The 17,713-nt window shown below is 35.8% G+C and overlaps 1 protein-coding gene across 1 annotated transcript in view; it reads right to left on the bottom strand.

Annotated features, from left to right (window-relative positions):
* The window catches only part of TTN (titin), a 243,634-nt gene that overhangs the window by 136,283 nt on the left and 89,638 nt on the right, over positions 1-17,713 (bottom strand). Inside the window, 29 exon segments of the mRNA XM_068949560.1 lie at positions 81-158; positions 354-437; positions 649-726; positions 926-1,003; positions 2,989-3,321; positions 3,528-3,611; positions 5,514-5,594; positions 5,879-5,962; positions 6,953-7,030; positions 7,266-7,343; positions 7,681-7,743; positions 7,995-8,078; positions 8,362-8,436; positions 8,613-8,687; positions 9,532-9,609; positions 10,756-10,854; positions 11,272-11,355; positions 11,539-11,619; positions 11,848-11,925; positions 12,602-12,679; positions 13,190-13,270; positions 13,621-13,692; positions 13,955-14,017; positions 14,261-14,344; positions 14,968-15,036; positions 15,714-15,791; positions 16,344-16,436; positions 17,097-17,348; positions 17,620-17,697. Of these exon segments, the coding sequence (XP_068805661.1) occupies positions 81-158; positions 354-437; positions 649-726; positions 926-1,003; positions 2,989-3,321; positions 3,528-3,611; positions 5,514-5,594; positions 5,879-5,962; positions 6,953-7,030; positions 7,266-7,343; positions 7,681-7,743; positions 7,995-8,078; positions 8,362-8,436; positions 8,613-8,687; positions 9,532-9,609; positions 10,756-10,854; positions 11,272-11,355; positions 11,539-11,619; positions 11,848-11,925; positions 12,602-12,679; positions 13,190-13,270; positions 13,621-13,692; positions 13,955-14,017; positions 14,261-14,344; positions 14,968-15,036; positions 15,714-15,791; positions 16,344-16,436; positions 17,097-17,348; positions 17,620-17,697 (2,721 nt within the window).

Below are 17,713 nucleotides of genomic sequence, written 5' to 3'. Positions count from 1 at the left end.
GGAATGGGATTGTTATTTGCAGTATTCTCAAGTTGAGAAATAAAACTAGAAGCACATGGTTGAATCACAAACTCAGGTACCTTTGGCTGGTGGAGGTTCAACTTTTTTAGGCACAGGGACCTTCTCTTCTGGCACAGGTTTCTTTGGTACTTCAGGCACTTTAAAGATATTATTTAAGAATTTAATTTTTGAACTATAAGGTAAAGAGAAGCAACATGAATTAAGTGTCTTGAGACAAAGAATACTGCCAAGAACAGAAATCTGTCTTTTGTACTACATTATTTTAAAGAGGAAAGATGAACAAAGAACAAAAAACATTTTTTCTCAATGCATTTAGTCAAGAGCTGATATACCTGCAGCTGGCGGAGCTTCCTTCTTTTGCAGTACAGGAGCAGGTACCTTCTCTTCTGGTACAGGTTTCTTTGACACTTCAGGAACTTTAAAGATAGTATTGTAAATTGAGTTTTGAACAAGAAGCTAAAATGCCATGATTTAAAAGCCAGTGACACTAAATTATTGAATATAAACACAAAGCACTACAATTCTTAAGAGCTACAATCCTTTTGCTATTGTATGTCTAATGCAAGTGAGAAGATAAAACAAATCTAGAAGACCTTTCTGAGCACTACCAATTACAAGTTGATATACCTTTAGCTGGTGGAGCTTCCTTCTTCTTTGGCACTGGGACTTTCTTTTCTGGTACAGGTTTCTTCGGCACCTCAGGCACTTCAAAAACATTATTTTGGTATAAGAATAATGCACAAGCTATTCAGAACAGAAATGAAACAAAAAAGACAGCACCACAAACTTTTCCTATGAAGAGCCCCCTCCCACAAGAGCAGGAAAAGTAATGCTTAACTAAAGCATTTGAGAAATATTGCATACTAGATATTCAGGGAACATTTGCTAAGAAAAGATAATGTACCTTTTGCTGGAGGAGCTTCTTTTTTCTTCAGAATAGATATTTTCTCCTCTGGAACAGGCTTCTTGGGCACCTCAGGCACTTCAAAGATACCATTATTGTTTTAGGAATTTACTTTTAAAACAACAGGAATGTAAAGTACAAGCAAGCATCCCTAGCACAAACCTCAAACACACACCCAGAACATACAGCTATGATTTAATGTGGGTTGCACATTAAGACAAAATAAAATGGCAAACAATGCACTCGCTTCTATTAAGCCCATTCTCCCTCCTCAGCCACTGATGTCATCAACCCTAATAGTTTTAAATTCAAGGGGATATTTGCTGATCCAAAGATTGAGTAAGATATAGTTTGACTTTTCAAAAACAGCTATTAGAGAAGATTAAGAAGTATCATGATGGGAAACTTGAAAAAATACAGCTTTACATATTTCCTTCAATTTTTGAAGCAAATTAAAAATGTTTAAAATGGACAAAAAAAGAACATTCTAATAAATAACTACTTTAATTGCTGTATCAGATAATTAATGGTTTTACTACTTTTCTCCTTATTTTCCCCAAGAACTATCATCCTAATGTTTCTCAGGTATGTAATAGATAATATTTAATCATGTTGAATAAGCATATTTAGGATATATATTTAATATATATTGTCAATTACACTTTTTTCCTCAGAAATCTACCAGTGGTAACTATATGAAAAAAGCAAGTGCATCAACTTTATCAATGCATTTGCTTCTAACATAGAGCTATGGACACATTACAAGTACCCAACTGTTTATACCAGAATTTGTCGGTTAACGGTAATGTTCATGAGTGGCTTACTTTGATACCAAAAAAAAAAAATCCTGACTGCTAAAATCAATAGAAATTTTCCCTTTAACTGCAGTGAGACAAAGATTTCAACTAAAATGTATCTTAGCATTCTTTGTACTCAGAAACCAGGAATATCCATACAAGTTTTGTGATGGCAGGAGACTAAGCCCATTGGCTCTGAATGGGCTGAAGAAAGATTGGAGCACGTATGAATTAAGCTTAATTAATGTCATAGAGTTAAGGGAATTTTTAATTAACCCAAATCTTGCTCCTATTCAGGACAATCTTGCTTTCACAGTGCACAGGAAAACATGCCAACCAATATATCAAAATTCCAGTGCAAACAACATTGGATAGAGTTCTAACATATGCTAGTTAGTCAACAGAAATCCTAAACTTCTCTTTGGGGAAGAGATCCAATGGCATGATTTGAGTAAGGACTAGCAAATATTATACATTTTTAAGTACTCTTAAATGATTAAGATCTCTTTGGAAAATCAGGTATAGCTATTCTATGTCCTCATATTATGACGTAGGAGGTTGAAAGGCTTTATTACCAAGATCCTGGAATGTCCTGGTTGTCCTCTCTAAGTTGTGAATAGTACTGTTAGTACAGCTAGTACAGCTTCAACATAGTACATCCTGTACTAACAATGTTGAAAATTTGCACCATCTCCATAAAAATATATTCTGAAGGAAAGCATCTACAACTAAGAGTATGAAAATATGGTAATTTAATAGAACTTTTATACCTTTGCTTTCCATGAAAATATATTATTCCCTTCAAAAAAAAAAAAAAGGGTTCTCAAACATTTTTGAGTGCAACAGAATGCAACTTGTGTTCCTAAGTCACTCATTTTCAAATATCCTACCTATTTTCTAGATAAAAAATGTTTTTTTTTCCTGTGACTGCAGAATTCTCATAAACATTTCTAGGTATTTCAAATACAGACTGACAGCAAGATTAGACCACAGATAAGGATGAAATAAAGTTGATTTAAGTTTTCTTAGTGGATTATAAAGACTTCCTGTGAAAAAGGAATGAACACTTATGACGTGCAACAATTAAATTTATAGAAGTAGTACTGAACAGTAGGCATACAACCATCCAACACGTTTTTTACTAATCATTCAATACCTTGGGAAAAGATAGACTGGAGACTACATTGGAATGCATTAGAACTTCAACACAATGACAGAGTGAAAAGGCATTACTTTTTCTCATATAACCCTAAAATTAAAGTATACCTCTAACTGGTGGGGGAGCCTTCTCTTCATATTGGGGAACTTGGACTTCCTCTTCCTCATATTGAGGCACTTGCTCTTCATAATAAGCAGCTTCCTCTTCATAATGGGCGACGACTTCTTCATACTGAGGAACTTCTTCATATGGAGGAACTTCCTCCTCATAGTGAGTAACTTCTTCATAATGGCGGACCTCCTCCTTGTGATGGATTACTTCCTTCTCATATCTGGTGGATTCTTCCTCTTCATATTGTGGAACCTTTTCTTCCTCTTCGTACTGAGGAACTTCAGCATATACTTTTTCTTTTCGGACCACTGTCTTGTGTACTTCAGGCACTTAAAAAGATAGCAATTATAAGAATCTTAAAATTTAGTGCACAGATCTTACTGATACTTAAATGCCCACAGGGCATTTTCTAGTAAGAATTAAACCAAACCAAAAGAAGAACGATGCACAGAAAACAAAGCAGTACTCACTGCACATGTAACATACAATATACAAAAAACATGTACATTATATTTCAATACTCTATCCAGTATACCTTTAGCTGGTGGTCTTGCCACTTTTTTAGGAGGAGAAATTGGTAGTCTTTCTTCAATGACAGCCCTCTCTGGTGCATCAGGCACTTAAAAGATATAGTACATTTATATTTAAGAATTTTAGATAGCATTGTTTAAGAGTAAAAAACATCGCTGGCAAGAAACATAAAAAGATATCCTACAAATACATGGTTAATATATAAAACACAACTGTGCTTATTGACACTGGACATGTTATTATGGAAGCAATTAGGCAGCTGTTCAATAAATAAAGAGCAAACATTTCAATGGCTGAAAGCTCTGGACTAATTAAAGACAGAAGAGCTCATTGCTCAGCAAGAAAGGTACTTGTCCTCTTCTGTTGATTACTTTGCCAACTGTCTTGTTTATCCAGGCGCAGCAAGCAGCCATTGCCTATGAGAGCAGAAGCTTCTGTCTCACAATTTTAAAAGTTCCAAAAGATTAAGATATGATTATTTTAACTCTTTAAGATTTGTTCAGAAAGAACGCACACTTTGTTTAAGTAGTATATTCTCTTTTTTTAGAATAGTAGTGCATGGCTTTCTTCTTCTGAAGCAGGTCTTTTGGGAAATTTGTGATCAATACCATGGGAAACCATGCACAGACAATTACTATAGGGTTTAACAACTGGGAGACCGTCAGGCTTGCCAAGTCAGAGAATAACTTCAGCATTTTCTCAACAGATCTGAGATCTTTTTGATCTTCTTAAGAGATGAAATCCATTTTGTCAGTGACAAATTTGAGAATTTCTACCATCTTGCTTCGTAGCAACTAGCAGCAAGAGTAGATGTGGAGAGAGAGGCTGCCACAAGTCTTGATGGTTGTTAAGCAGATTTTATTTTTAGGGCAATGTGATGCCTGAGCAGCTCTTTAAATATATCCTGGCAGAGTCCTGATATTTAATTCTAAGTATCAGGTACATCTGAATTTGAAATCTCAAACTAAAACTGATTGGAACTGGTAAGTGGCTGAAGTGTTTACAAAAACTGCATTGTGCATCAGTGTCCTTGCCAGGAAGCATAGGTTCATTTCAATTATTTTCTCCCAACTACTGCACCTCTATTTGGTATCCCATGAGGGAATGCTGCCTTTGATGGTTTTCTGCTTTGACTTCCTCTGCTGAGACCAGTTGGCATATCATCCCTGCCTTACAAGAAGCCAGAAAAAGGTCTTCTTCCCTCCTCCTCTTAATACTCAAGCTCTGCCTGCCCCACTTCTATCTCCAGTAGAGAGACTCCAGTAGAGAGATTGTTTAACTTCACACTGTTGTGCTTGTATTAACCTTCAGTTCAAACCGAAAACTGATATGTCCACAGTGCTCAATAATGTTGTTTCTCAACAGCAAGAGGTCTACAAGTAGTAAGTCTGAGGCATCTTGTGGCTCAGCTTCAAGAAATCAGCAGATTACTTTCCAAAGTAATATGGCAATGAATTTGCTTGGAAAGCTGTGGACTTTTTTCAAAGCCCTTGTGCTGGCATGTTCAATTACTGGGATTGTGCTAAGTGACTCAGCCACCCATGTAACAAAGAGCGGCAAAGGCTGAGGTAAAGGTTGTTTCTTTGACCTTCCCTCTTAGATGAGGAATTGCTGTCACAGAACAGGAAAGGACAGACTTTGCAAGAAGAGGCAAGTATATTAATATAAATGAAGGGAAAGCTTGCTCTGTCTTCCCAAGGGCTGAAACGTGGCAAGATTTGCAAAAGAGGAGCTACTGAAATGACTGCGCTTCCACTGTAACAACAACAATAAGCCAGGGGGAAAGATTTAAGGCTTTCATGAGGCTGGAATATTGTTCTGGAATTGCTTTGGTGTTCTAAAAGCTTCACATTCAGGACAAACAAATCCCTGACGGAGAGAACTTGAAACTAGGTGTTTTGGTGTCTTGTTTTTTTTTTAAGTAGCTGACAAAAAATATGTGTCATAAGACACATATTTGGACGTAGAATTTTTTTTCGTTTGTTCATACCTGTGTAGGAAATCTCCTCTTCTGTGTGAAGAGAAATGGATACTTCCTCTGATATAGCCCAGTGTTCTTCTTCTGTTGCTACTTCAAAGACAGAGCCTATTTTAGTATATTTTTTTCTGGTGCAATACTGTGTACAATAATACCTATCTATTAAGGGTATCTTAGAAAAACAGTTATTTCCTTACACCTCCCACACCCAGAGGAACTGGGGAAAACACATCTCTAGTGTTTCTCAAGGACTCTGTTCCAATTCCCTTGGGACCATAACGCACTGTCAGAATTTCAAGAAAAGTGCCAGGGCAGGAAGCTTGAAGCTCTGGCATTACAGACAGTCTGTTCATAGATTAAACCATGAGCAGGAGTACCTTCTGGCGGTGGAGACACTTTTCTTTTTGGAACAGCAATGGATACTTTTTCTTCTGTGACAACTTTCTTTGGTGCTTCTGGTACTTTAAAGATAGCAATTATAAGAATACTGAATTCTAAAAAATTCACACATTTTCTGAAGTTCATACAAAAGAACTACAGGAAAACAACTATGGGCAAATATTACACATTTACATATCAAGAATATGTATCTTACAATAAATACCACAATCACACCAAACACACAAACATAAAGACATTTAAATTAACATTTAACAGAGACAATGGCCTGCTTAAGCTTTAACGCATAGTAGCTAGATGTGTATTTGGTATTTTGAAGAGTAGTAGTTTGGGGGGTTTCAGAAATAAATTCCCTGTGTAAATTAGACACTTTGAAATACTGTGCGACTGTACTAACAGCAGGAATACAGATAAATATTAAAATAATATTATATATATATTATCTACTAAAATAGTAAATAAAATATTAGATAAGAGTCAAAATATGTCAAAAAGCTAACAGCATATTCACACAACATGTAGTTGCAAAGATGGAGACAAAAGTAAGAGGGTGTAGGATGCAAAATCCATTTCCAGGCTCTTCAGCAATGTAATGTAACCACAGAACATCACACATACAGAATACAAAACAAAACCACTTTCTAAACACAAGAAAACTGCAGAAGCAGAGGACATACTTGTAAGTTTGAAAACCTATGTTTTGAATACTGATGACATCTTAAAATGTTGACAGTTGTTTTTTCCTATGTACGTTCATTTTTACTGGACTTCTTCACTGAGTAAACGTCTTCACTCAGCTTTCCAAATCTCTTAAGCAGCCAGTGTAATCAACGAAATTAGTAGTTGCTCAGAATATGCACAGAGTGCAGGTATGTGACTGTTCTCTGTCACCTTCTGCATTCTTTTGGAGGGCAGAGGGCAAAGCTCCTTTTACTTTATAATCAATTTGGTAGAGACTAGGATTCTATTAACCAAGCAGATGATAAGTATGAGGAACATCATTGACTACTGATGTGTAGGAACCTTCTCTACTTTCAAAAGAACTTATGTACCTTTAGCTGGTGGAGCTGCCACTTTCCGTGGAACTGGAACAGGTGGTGCTTTCTCTTCCGGCACAGGCTTCTTTGGCACTGGTGACATTTTTAAGAAAAATTGTTTACTTTAAAAGATTTTGAACTAAGCATCACTTCTAAACATAAGCAGGTGACAAAACACAAACGCAGAGACCTGAAATTTCTTTAAGTCACATAAACAGAGAAAGAGAAACACTGAAACATACAATTTATGCTATACAATCAGATATTAGAAATATAAGCTGGTATTTTAACAGATATTTTTATTGTGTAGTGCTAGAAAGTGATATACCTCTTTTTGGTGGAGCCTCCTCTTTTTTAGCAACAGCAACTTTTTCTTCTGTGATAATTCTCCTGTGCACTTCAGTCACTTAAAAATATTAAATGTAAAAATATTTAATTGTAATACTTGAAATGCAGTTTTGTATTCAGCAGACAAACGTAAGTTTGTTCTACCTTATCTGATTTTTTATATAAGAAAATGTTAAAGAACCTTCAAGAAAAACAAAATAAGACTCTGCAGAAGAGCGTAATCTATAGCCACAGTAAAAACAAAGATGACGACCATTAATCAAAATAAAGGGAATATGCAGACTCAGATTGCAGATATTAACAAAGAAAATTCTCTACATCTAAAATGCCTAAATACAAATGCTGCAAGACTAGACAAAAAAGCTCCATGAGAATATTATTCTCATTGTATTTACCTTTGGTTGATGGAGGTTCTTCAATTTCTATCTCAAATGTACGTGCTTGTTCTTCTGGAGGTTCTTAAAAAAGATTGTGTAACTTTAGACAATTGTATTTATCGCACTAACCAGCATAAGATAAAAGAGGAAACAACATGTAAAGCTCATCAACACACAGGCATCAAGCTACACTGTAAACAGAAAGACACAAGTACATGTTTAATGCTGCAGAGATTTGATAAGTGAGCTATATTTTTTGCCGACATGCTTATATGTTAGCTAAGGGATGCAGCAGAGACATATTTTGCAACAGGAACAAACCACTGATATACCTATTGCTGGTGGACTTTCCATTTTTTTAGGAACAGGGACAGATACTTTCTGTTCAGGAACAGCTTTCTCACGAACTTCAGGCACTAAAAATATAAGTAAAGATAAGAAGGAAATGAGAAATAATATTTAACTCCAATGTTTGTAATTGTCTAACACATCATAGTGTTTTTTTTTTTTTAACAGTTAAAAGAAATTTTACTGAGTTAACCCAAACACTTTGCACAGCACACAATGGAATTTGAAACAACCGTTCATCACTGGAAGCAAACACTGCTCGTGGCAACAGGTACAAACAAGACAGTAAGACAAACATTATGCCCTTGAAGATAAATGTATATATCACTCAGATGAGAAACTATTTTATACCTTTAGCTGCTGGAGCTTCTTTAGGGGCAGCTGGAATTTTTGGTTCAGGGACGACTCTCCGAGGCTTCTCTGGCACTTTAAAAGATTGCATTACGCAGTTTTAAAAGGGGATATAGTATCACTATATCATACACACATGTCGTCAATACAAAGAACACAAAAGGAGATAAATAAACATGTGGTGGACCAAAAAGACAAAACAAGGAGCTCAGACTGAAGTAATCAAAATTTTACAATGAAAAAACCTATACCTTTAGCAGGTGGGGCTTCTTCTCTTTTAGGAACAGTTACCCTCTCCTCTAAGTAGTAAGCCTCTTCTTCAGTCACTTAAAAATATTAAAATTAAAAATACTTAAATTCCAATATTTGACATCTATTATTGAATTTACTACCCTGACAAGTAATAAAGTAATTGAAAAGGCAAGAATGAGCCGCATGTGTTACTAACAAACACCTCTGGTACTGCTAAGTTGCAAAAACTGTATTCAAACATCCTGCTCTCTCTGAAACCAATGGAACTACTCCAAGTAACTTAAACGGAACTGAAATTGAGCCCTCATCTTGTATTTCTATAGAATTTGAAAATGCTAAACATTTGAAGTAGCAAATCAGCACTTTCCATTTCTAGGTTCAGCACTTCACTACTGTTGGAATTTGCCCACTTTGCGAAAGCCTCTCTCCCAAATACTGCTAAAGCTGCCCTTTGTGAACACTTTCTATGGTGTCACTTGTAAAGGAAATTCAGTCAGTTTGTATTTTACTGTTGCCCACCACATTATGTTACCACCAGTAAAGTTACAGGTGGAAACAGCTTAGTTGTTTTACCATGAAATGGTCTGAGAAACCAGAATGTATCATGATATGCCGAAGGACCTTCACCCTATACAGAGAAACAGGTGGATAACTTCCAAGAGAGAATTTTTGTAAAAAAGTGAAGGGCTGATAATTCTCAACATCCAAGAAATGTCACTTTGTCAAAAAGAGATTAACTATACTTTTTAACAGCAGGTCTCAGAAACTGTAGACATGCTTAGCAGCAAAGTCTGTAAGACATGACATTTCAGACATTTAAACAACCAGTAAAATCTAAAAAATTCATTTCCACTCCTTTTGGTACAAAACGAAAATTAGCTTTTGCTTTTGCCTGGTATTCCTGAATTGTGGTCATACCTTCAGAAATCTCTTCTCTATGAACTGAAATAGACACTTCTTCCATTTCCTCTTCAGACCATTCTTCCACTGTTGGTTCTTTAAAGAAAATGTTTACTTTTAGTATTTTTGGTGGATTCATGGTGGATTCATGGATGGATGGAGATGTAGAACAATTCTTCTGAGTTCAATATGGCAACGATAGATATGCATACAATACAGAAAGTGCCATGCACACACATATGTATGATCTACTCTAAATGGCATGTTTTATCCATGCCCCATGCATCCTACCCTGCTGTATCTCTCAAATTTCTCTCATTGTTAACTATCAGTCTATCAGAATGCCTCAGCTCACCAGACTTCCCCAGGACCACAGCTGAAGTAGGGAAACAACAGCCAAAGAGTTAGAGGTTGCTCCTTAATCTAACTGTATGAAACTAGAAGGAGAGGAACAGAATGAGGGTCAAATAGTGAAGGGGAAGGCTAGCATGTGCATGTCTCCAAATAGGACTGTATCACCCTGTTCTGGGATAATAGGTTAATTTGCATGAAACAAATAGAAATTAACAATGTATGTATCCATATGGACATATATTTGCATATTCATATTTTAGAAGAATAACTGATGCATCTGCTTTTAAAAATTCAGCTGTATTTTTGTAATAAAGATATGTAAATTGTCTTGACTAGCTAGTCTTCAATGGGATATTAAAAAATGGTCCAAATGCTGATTTCAGCTATCCTGAAGCAATTCTCAGTGAAATTTTACTGCTTAAAACAACTGACCTCATCCTCCCCTGAATGTAAGAATCTGAATTAAAAAAGCTGATCAGAAGATAACAGCGCAGAGAGAATACTACTGCTATCTGCAAGGCTACAGAGAGCTTGGTAGGCAGTATAACAAATGGATGGTTATAGTCCTAATCAGAGGACTTAAATCTCAAATCTATACATCCATTCTTAATATGATTTCATGAGAGCCTGATTCAAAGATCATTGTATTCAGTGGGAAAATTTCCATTCATGTCTATGGGGTGTGGGATCCAGCGTTCAGGACGGAAATGCTCGATGTCCCTAAGGAGGCTTCAATTGCCTGCAAGTCTGTGAAATGTTCCAGCACACAACTCGCACACAATAACCACCACAAAATATTTGTGTATTTTGCTATTGGTCTTAAAACAATAGACTTCTAGATAAAGCACAAGAGCAAGTTTCTCTCTGGTATCTGTGTTTACAGTGTACCTTCAGGGGATGGGATTTCCTCTGGAATAGCAATAAATGTTCGTTCCTCTGTAATGAGTACTCTCTCTTCAAAAGTAGCTTTCTTTTGCACTTCAGGCACTTTGAAAGATAGTAATGGAAAATGGATGAATTTCTAATTACAGTGTGAAAGCAATATTGCAGATTGCTAAGTCTAAGTTTTCAAAGAATTGCTTACGGGCACTGAACACATAATACACAACAGAGATTTAACATTTAGGAATAGTATTTTTTTAAGTATTGTGCAGTGCACAGCAAATAATCTAATGATTTACTATTGCTAAATCAGGACAGTACAGCTGAATTCACAGAATCACAGAATGTTTAAGGTTGAAAGGGACCTTCAGAGATCATCTATTCCAACCTCCCTGCTCAAGCAGGGTCACCTACAGCACAATTCACAGTAGGAACACAAAAAACTGTCATCTGATCACAACGCAGAACATACAAATAGAAGCTGAGAAACAGCATATTCTTTCTTTCTACTGGAAAGCATACCTTTAGCTGGAGGAGCCTCAACTTTTTTAGGAACAGCAGGAGGTACTTTTTCTTTAGGGACAAGTTTCTTAGGAACTGCAGGCACTTTAAAAAAATTACTTAGTTTTAGGTTCTATAAAGTGGAAAACTGGCAAAAGCATCATGTAGCAGAAATGTGTTATTCAAAAGAAGATCACACACAGACAAGTACTCTATTTACAAAACAAAACAGCTGAGCAAACTGAAGTAACGATAATGTTCTGAAGATTACAATAAAAGTTATTGTACCTTTTGCAGGTGGAGCCTCTTCTACTTTAGGCACATGTGGTATTTTTTCTTCTGGAACTGCTTTCTTAGGTACTTCTGGCACTTCAGAGATATTAATTATGGCAATATTAAATAATGAAAATTCCAGGTATTTTAAGACTGCATCTAAAGCATAGTTATCAATGAAACTGACACAAAGGGTACATAGCTAATGCTGCTGGATTATAAATGATAAATCAAAATCAGATTCACTTCACCATCAGAAAAGCAAACCACACAAACAAGATGCTTAGGACACGAAGAAAAGAACGTTATTTTGTTTAGATGTACCTTTAGCTGGTGGAACTTCCTCTCTTTTTGGAACAGCAATTTTTTTCTCTGGGGGAGCTCTCTTAGGCACCTCTGGCACTTAAAAGAGATAAAATGTAAGCTAACTGAATTTTTGTACTGGGAAGATTTAGAGTATTATAGAATTCTCTTCATCCACTCAGAAGAATATCAAGATACACCATGTAACATATAAATCATACACTTAACACTGAAAGGTGAGTGACAAGAAGAACATGTATTTGGAAAAAAAACCATAAAATCAGCCCCTGGATGCCTATAAGGTGCTTTACAACTGAATTCTTTAACTGAAGAAAGAGCTGTTCAAGCATGTTACTTAGCCTTAAAAAGTGTTATATATGCAGAGACAATTATACATGACAAATCAATTTTTGTCACAAATATGTTCATATACGAGCTAATAAAAATAATTAAAATGATATTCAAGAGGTGCACACACATTCCATCGCTAGGTATACCTTTTGTAGGTGGAGGTTCTTCTTTGGGAGCAGGAATGTGTACTTTTTCTTCAGGCACAGGTTTTTTAGGCACTTCAGGCACTTTAAAGATATTAAAATTTAAGTTTAAGTAATCTTTCTAATACTTTTGAGTTTGTCTTAGATGAAAACAGACATATAGTACAACATACAAAGACTACAGTTATCATATGCTTATATTTAGAAGTGAATATTAATTAAAAAAAACAGAATACAACAGTACCATACTAGTTAAAGCTCACATTCAGAAGATGCTGTACCTTTTGTTGGGGGAGCCACTTCTTTTTTAGCAATAGCAACTTTCTTTTCTGGAACAGGTTTCTTAGGAACTTCAGGCACTTTGAAAAACATTGTCGAAATAAGAGAGCTTTAGTTTTTGGAATACTGTAATCCAGATTACAGTATTCCAAAACTGCTTTATAGAACATTGTGTCTAGACAAAGAGGTGAGCACTACAACACAATATATTATACAGTCTTTTGGACATACTGTGGACTATTTGTGAAAGACGCTAAGACACAATATAAAATTCCAGTGTTACACATTATTGCACTATCACCTTTCACGGCACTGTACTGGAGTAAAAACACCCTATGCTCATCTGCAAAAGCCACACAATATAAGCACAAAGAACAAAACATAGGAATGTTAGGAAAGAGAAGGGCCAAGATTGAGGCAAATCTAACAACTGTAAGTTAAGTTACAGCATAAATGAAAAAGTCAAAGCAGATTACAACATATGCAGATAATACAAAACCAAAGATGCATAGGTAGTAAATTCAAGACGACACAGAAAACAATACAATGAAAGACAATAAGATTTTGTTTTATTAGGGCAGTAGAAATACCTTTAGCTGGTGGAGCTTCTTTTTTAGGGACAGGGATAGGTTTTCTTTCTTCTGGGACACGTCTTTCTGGTATCTCAGGCACTTTAAAGACACAGGTGGTGAACATTTAGGAGACTGGTAAAATTACTTAGAAAATCATAGTAGGCTGCTTTCAACATACCAGGTAAGTGAACATTAAATATTAAAAAATATTCTGTTTTATCAAACAGAAACTATATGCTCATTTCAAAAAAAACTATTCAAAGAAATATTTAAAATAGTTATGAATATGAGGTTGCTTTGAAGTGTATTATGGTTTGAATTTATGAGTAGAACCACAGTGATATAGAAGGATCTGAGCAGTTCTGATATGCTGTCCTTTGGTAGACAGTGGGACAGAGACATAAAGTTCAGAAAAATGGAGTACATGATGGAGCAAAGATTTTATTCACCTTCAACATGAGGGATCTCCAGTTCTGTGGAAACAACCTCTTCTTCTTCCTCCTCTTCGACTTCCTTATACTCTACAATAGGAATTTTAAAGATATTCAATTCGGAGATAGCAAATGCCAATGTCCGTACTAAATCTGAAATTCTTTTAAGAAGACATTGTGTGTGTCCAGCTCACCAAAAGCACACTCAAACACATAAGTCAACATGTAAAAAATTTTCTTCCCGAAAATCAACAGCATATGCAAATCTCACAATTGGTTTTGATAAACTATAGATTCAAATTATTTTTAAAATTGTAGGTATTCATTAGCCTCTCATTCTTAATCAATCTACCTTCAGTTGGGTAAACAGCTTCAAAGAATCTTTCTTCAACTCTTTTCTCATGCTCTGTTGGCTCTTCAAAGAAAAGCATTTAAATAATGTTAAGAGATAGTAGTTGAAATGGTTGCATCTATTAATATAAAGAAAACTGAGGCTACATGACACAATGAACAAAAAGAAGCAATGCATACTGAAACATAAACGTATGATGTGTCTAAATATGTAATTTGCCACATATAAAGATAGATTCAAAGAAAGTCTAGTAAGATTGAAAGATTGCTTTGGTTTGAATTTATAAATTTCTGGTTTAGTACATACCTGTGACGTATGAGTACTCTTCTTCTCTGTGGACAGAAACCGACATCTTTTCTTCTGAAACAGTCCATGTTTCTACTGTCGGTACTTTAAAGATAGGATTTTGTTTTAGTATTTTATTTTCTAGATCCATATTGGTGATAGACAATATGTGAGTTTTTATCAAATCAGTATTTGTATTGTACATTTAAGTCTTAGACATATTTAGACAGTCAGTATTCATGTTCTAAAATACTGAACACAAAACAAGCATTTAATATCTGTTAGAGACTAAAGATATAGGCAGTGTTAACTGTTATTTACAATAAATGCACACACAGATTTTTGGAAATTGTATATCAGAAGACTTCCAAAGGCACTTCTTCAAAGAAATTTTGGGGCACTGGACCATTACTATATAAGCATAAGCCATCAGGCAGAATAACTGAAGAAAAAGCTAAAGCACACTGCGAAACCCTGTGGGTTATTGAAACAAGAATCAAAAGGCTAGCCACAAACATGTTAAAAACAGACTCTGTGATAGACTGCAGCAAAACAGAACACTACTATAAAAGCAAGGTACAGGAACTATTTAAACAATGAGAGTAGTCACTGCATGACTAGAACAGGCCTAGGTATACACACACAGGCCCACATATCCACAAGGGGCAGAAGAACACATAGGGTGCTGGAAAAAATGCAATCTGCAATTGAAAGATGCTGATCTGTACCTTCTTTTTTCATAACTTTTTCCTCAACGATCATTTGTGTAGGTTTAGGTGGTGGAACTTTCTTGGTAACTGTTGGCAGTAAAATTTGGTTAATCAGTCATATATTCAGCAAAGAGATCACAATAAAACTACAGCCATTTAACAATAATGTTGAAAACATAACAAAACAAACGTAGTCTATCTGAGCAGCTATGCCAGGCTCCCTGGAGCAATGCAAAACTACAGAAAGAGTTGTGGTTGTTTCTTCTGATTGCTAACTTTTGAAGGGATGCATTACAAAGGACATTTAGGATGCAGAAGGCCATATCATGGCTTATTCTGAATTCCAGACAACAGACTCCTGCTGCAGAATGGTAAACGCTGTACAAGAAGAGCTGGTTACCAAGAGAGTAGGGATGCGTCTTTATTTCATGAGTAAACAATTAACCAAGACATCCTGGTAGGTAAGCCAAGGTGGAAATATGAGGAAGATGTGGATTTCACATCTAAAGGTAAGAGTGAAGCATCATTTCATCCAATGCAGTTTTACATTCATTTCCTGTTTTAAAGCATTTGTTGTTAGCATCTACATTTACTGTTTTCCCCTAAATGGCTTTTCATCTTCCTTTTACACAACTTAGCAGAGGCTTTCAAGACTGAAAAATTCATCAGACCCATGTTAAATGAAGACAAAGCTTCTGCAAATCAGTTAAGTAACAACAGCTATTCATGTAAAGAAAATATTAGGGTAATTAAACAGTAGTTACCCTCAGCCTGTTTGACTTTTTCTTCTGCAACCCTCTGAGTGGTTATTTCCACTTTTTCATCAACAGGTTTCTTGACAACTGTAAGTGATTCAGATATATCATTTAAGTAATCTTGCAAATTATGCTCCAAATACAAAGCAACTAGAGCTGGCCCTTTCCATGTTTAAGATGCTTTAACCTTTGCACATTCAGTGCACTGCTCAGTGCATTGTTCACTGGTGGTAGTAAAGGCACCTGTGAAACAGGTGATCAGGCCCACCCTCCACAAAGAGATATGCAGGGATCTATATAGACAACACTTCCCAGAAGTGCTGCTTCCACTGGCTCAAAAGCACCGCCCAGGCCTAAGACTGGGACTAGTGGGAAGGAAAGATAACTGAAGCTTAATTTGATTTTCCCAGCAGTTCTTGATTTGCCTCAACCACCCTTTTCATTATTCTCTCTCTGCTGGAGAATCTCAGGTGGGAGAAGAGGAAGGGTTGCCATGACCCTTGTGCATGTCTTCATCCTACAGGAAGAGAATTCTCTCCTGTTTAAGGAAATGTGAGGAACCACCACAGTTCGGATTGAGGGTGATGTATATGAGATCTTAATCTGAACATTCCTGTTAGTTTTGCAGTAAAGTCATACCTTTTTGAACTGTCACTTCTTTCTTTTCTTTCTTTTCAGCTGTAAATGCTGGCAGTTTTCGCTCGGGCACAGGCTTCTTAGGAACGTCAACCACTTTAATAAAAATAATATCACTTAATGATGAGAAATGCACTACCTGGAGGCTCAATACACATAAAAGTTAGGTGCTGTTATAAGATTATTCCATCTTGCTAAGTTGAAATGCACACACAGAGTTTTGAAGCTCCAAAAGCTGCAGTAAAATGTTCTGCTCATTCCATGACTGATTGCCTCCTTTCAGAACCAAATTCTGTTTCTAGACATATACAGTACTACTACCTAAGCCAATAAAAGGCATGAAAAGAATTGCAAAGTACAGCTATTAACATCCAGAAATTCATGTCTGAAGCATTTCACCTGTATTGAGTTTATCTAGGATACTTGAAAATGCTAGGAAAAATATCCAAAACAAGTAAAAATGACACATAATCTTATAAACTACTAATTCATATTAGGCTTTAAAGATATCCCAAATTGCAAAATCCATTGGCAGCCATATTATAATGTGTCACTTTTCATCTGCATCTCTGTCTCACCATACTAGGGTCCTTGTCTAATCAAATATCAGTGACAACTTGGCAGCATATTAAGGTTCAAGTTATTGTACCAAAAACAACTCCAAAAGTGCTATCTGACTTTAAATTAGTGGGCCTTTCTAATAAATATGAAGAAAGAGAAGAATTGAAATGATAAAATCATTAAATTTTTATATACCTTCTTCATGAATGACTTGTTTTTCTTCATAAGTTACTTCTCTTTTTTCATAAGCCTCTTCCCATTCCGCTTCTCCTTCATCATAACCTTCTTCCTTGAAATAATAATCATGATCTTCTCCGTAGTCTTCTTCCCATTCTTCATAAGGCTGTTTAGGTTCTTCATATACGTCCTCTTTTTCTTCAAGAATCCCTTCTCTCCTTGCCATAGATGTTATTGTGATCTCTTTGGGCTTCTTTGGCACTTCAGGAACTTAAATAAAACAACAACAACAAAGGTTGTTCATATCATAGCCTGGAATCTGCAAGGTGTTTTGGGTGTCCACCGTTAATGAAGTGCTTTCACTCCCACAAAAAGTTTCAAGAGCTGACTATTCTTCACAGGTCCTAATCAGTTCATGCTTGGATTTTAAATGAGCAAGCTTTTAACATAAAGGCAGAAATCAAACAGATATCTTTTCCATAAGGTAATTTTACAATTTTTTAAGGAGTTTAAAATAAAAAAAAATAAAAAACATGCTTACCTTTAGGTGGCAGAATCTCTTCAGGACCTTTTTTAACCACCTTTTTGGAGACTTTCTTCACTAGAACCTTCTTTTCTGCTTGGAAAGAATTTAT

This window comes from Struthio camelus, chromosome 6 (assembly GCF_040807025.1).
Source record: "Struthio camelus isolate bStrCam1 chromosome 6, bStrCam1.hap1, whole genome shotgun sequence".
Lineage (NCBI taxonomy): Eukaryota > Metazoa > Chordata > Aves > Struthioniformes > Struthionidae > Struthio > Struthio camelus.
Note: the sequence above shows the minus strand (reverse complement) of the source record. Positions and strands in the feature narration are given on the sequence as shown.